The following is a 3,141-nucleotide window of genomic DNA, read 5'->3' as shown; positions in this document are numbered from 1 at the left end:
ATATATATATATAATAATGTATATGCTTGGGCTATTAGTCTATGCTTTCAGATATATATTCATCGATTTAGATCGAGACAACGCAACGATAGGCTAGTAAATAATACGTACATCTTTTGATAAACACGCACGCCTTTTGGCTTCGAGGTGATTTAAAGTTATGTTAAGTAATGTCAATTATTGTTGAATGTAACATTACTTTATCAGTGAAAAACAGATAAACAACTTAACTGCCTGAGTAATCCCAGTAAATAATGTCATATCTAATCAGGATTGTTTATGATTTTAGAATCAGTGTTATAGCCAGCGTATTTTTTTCAATTGTTGATGAGTCTAATGTTGGTTTATCTATAGGCATTGAGAAAGCATGCCACACTGGCAAGGAGAAAATTCCCCGAACAGCATCCAGGAAGTTTACGACTACGTCGACAGAAAGTTGAAAGCATTGAAGACCAGGCTAGCAACCAAAGTTGAAAAGCAATTCTACGGTAACGTTGATCCAATTCAATTTCTCATACAAGTAGAGGAGACAATTAAGAGTAAGCATCGGGTAAAGTGCATTCAGAGCTTGGTTCCGAGAATATCATCTCTGCAAGATCTAGAACTGTTTTTCCGAACTTGTACAGAAATGCGTCAAACAGGTGGTGTCAGAAATGCCGTATGCACAAAAAATCTACAGGCTTTTGTCGACGCATTAAAGAGGGCATTGCTAATGTTAATTGAACTTCTTGATGAAATTAAAGACGTGTATGCCATTGTTCAGACTTTCTGCCGGAACTACCAATCACTCGAGGGGGAATTTGATTTGAAATGGGTGCGAGAGATTAATCTAGAATTAAAAAACTCTATTGCAAATATTGAGAACATGGTCGAAAATTCTGAAACGTCTTTGAATACGAAGCTCTTCAGTTCTGCTAAGTTTTCGCTTGAAGTCGCGGAAGCATGTGACACCAGACGCTACCCAATATTACGCCTGGTTCCAGATGTCGTCCATAAGTTTTATCACGTGTTGTATCTTCTGGGAAGATGGCGCGTCAATGACCAACTTTATCTCGAAGATATTCAGTTCAAAATAATTGAAACAAAACGCTTCCAGCGCTTGAAACAAGAGGAATACAATTCGTTGGAGCTTGAACATAGCAACATACTCACTATAACCGTAGAAAGACGCGTTCGGGTGAAAATTAGAGAAGTGCGCGAACGTCTGCGCCAAATGGAACAAGACGTTCAGAAACTCACTAAAATGAAAAGAATTATGGAAAGTGAAAGACACGATGCAGAGAAAGTAATCCTGGAGAGAAAGCATGTTTTAAACTTCAACAAAAATGCTATAGGTAACAGTTTACCACCAGAAATTGACAATGTTTTAGGTCTTAAGAAAGACATCAGAATTCTAGTGAAGAAGCACAAGTCCTTGACCAAGTCACTGAAGATAAATGAACGGGATGTTAAATTTAAATTGATTGAGAAAAAAAATCTCGAGAACACGTTTGAAGATATGCGGACGTTAGTGACTCGCTCAAACCAGTTAGCTTCTGAGAGAACTAAACTGCTAAAGAAAATATCGATTATCACGGAAACGATTGGTGAACTGGAGTCAATATTTTATAGGAAAACTGATCGTTCCAAACTCATTTTGGCTTATAATGATGTCAAAAACATACTGGCTATATGAAAATTATTCAATTATAACAGTACATTTCTTAATCTGAAGACAATTGTTGAACTTCATAAGCATGTAGCCTATTATTAGTGTTGTTATTATTATTATTATTATTATTATTATTATTATTATTATTATTATTATTATTATTATTATTATTATTATTATTATTATCGGCATTGTCATCATCATAAAGACTATCGTTGCCATTATTATTGTCATCATCATCATCATTATTAATAACATCATCATACGGTAATCCTTAAGCGACGAACTGAGTTACATACAACTAGTTTTAGTACTGTAAATGTTCTTCCTTTTCTTAATTAGGTTCCTGATTTTGCAGTAGGCTTCTGTTTATGCCTACCTTTTCTTAATAAACCTACCAAAAAAGATTATTTTCATCCCTGTCAATTGACGGCAGACGGTTCATGCGCGTGATCCTGTTTGGAGTTCCTGTGGCATTCCTGAACTGGAAGTCAGTAGGCCAGTATCCATCGGAAAACAACAAAATTATTATAATTGATGTTGTTGATGATGATGATGATGATGATGATTACGATGACCATGACGAAAGTTTTGATGAAGATGTTGATAATAGATGACATTGATAGGTGATGAGAATGATTATCAATAATAGGCAAATATTCAAGTTTCATTCAACATCCATTTCAGTGTAAAACACGGTGAAAATTACGATACAGTTCTTTATTAATACAGGTATCCTTAAAATGAAAGACCCCCGCAATTAAAGACTACCTCCAATTAAAGAACACTTTTCTGTGGTCACGTTTGTATTCCTGTCTTTTAAAATTAGCTGTTCCCTCCATTTAAAGACTCCTCTATTTAGAGACCAAAGACCATGTTTGAGGGTGGACCATTGGAAATGTCCCTCCAATTAAAGACCACTATAAAATAAATAGTGATGTTAATGCTATTTTTTTTTTCTTTAATAAATTTTGTTATAAAAATATTAGCCAGTTTACATCATAAGACGATGTTTTGTGTGTTTTGTGTATAGGCCTATATTGAGTAACAATAATATTAGTGGTGGCGTTAGCATTATTTTAATGGAAAGTTACTTAAAACAAATACTGGAATCGATGTCTGGATTTCAAACAAATCCTTTATAAATTTCGTTTTCCTCCGGTGCCTGGCTTTAGGCCTAACAAGAGAATTATTTAGTTGTGTTGAGAATAGAAGTTACCGTACTTATTCCTCCTAATTATAAATTATAATATTACTAAACTGGTGGAACACCAACATTTTGATCATTACTGAAGAAATTAATAAGAATAGGTCCAACGGTAAAATCACGTATAAAGAGGCCTAAATTACTGACAAGACAAAAGTCTATTGATTCTCAATTCCGGCGTTTTCAACAATTCTACTGGTAATATATATTATAGGCCTAGCCTACAATTTAGGTTGAACGTAAAGTCAAATTAGGCCGCTATTTATAGTTGCACCTATAAAGT

General features: G+C 34.4%; 1 protein-coding gene across 1 annotated transcript in view; it reads left to right on the top strand.

Moving 5' to 3' along the window:
- LOC117115824 overlaps window positions 1–2,058 on the top strand; it is a 2,446-nt gene extending 388 nt beyond the window's left edge. Inside the window, exon 2 of the mRNA XM_033259773.1 lies at window positions 355–2,058. Within this exon, the coding sequence (XP_033115664.1) occupies window positions 368–1,675 (1,308 nt within the window). The 5' untranslated portion in view covers window positions 355–367 and the 3' untranslated portion in view covers window positions 1,676–2,058. The remainder of the gene's footprint in view (window positions 1–354) is intronic.
- The last annotated feature ends 1,083 nt before the right edge of the window (window positions 2,059–3,141 follow it).

This window comes from Anneissia japonica, unplaced genomic scaffold (assembly GCF_011630105.1).
Source record: "Anneissia japonica isolate Jap-2015-1 unplaced genomic scaffold, ASM1163010v1 scaffold1483_len710385_cov172, whole genome shotgun sequence".
Taxonomy (NCBI): domain Eukaryota; kingdom Metazoa; phylum Echinodermata; class Crinoidea; order Comatulida; family Comatulidae; genus Anneissia; species Anneissia japonica.
This window is presented reverse-complemented; position numbering and strand designations above follow the sequence as displayed.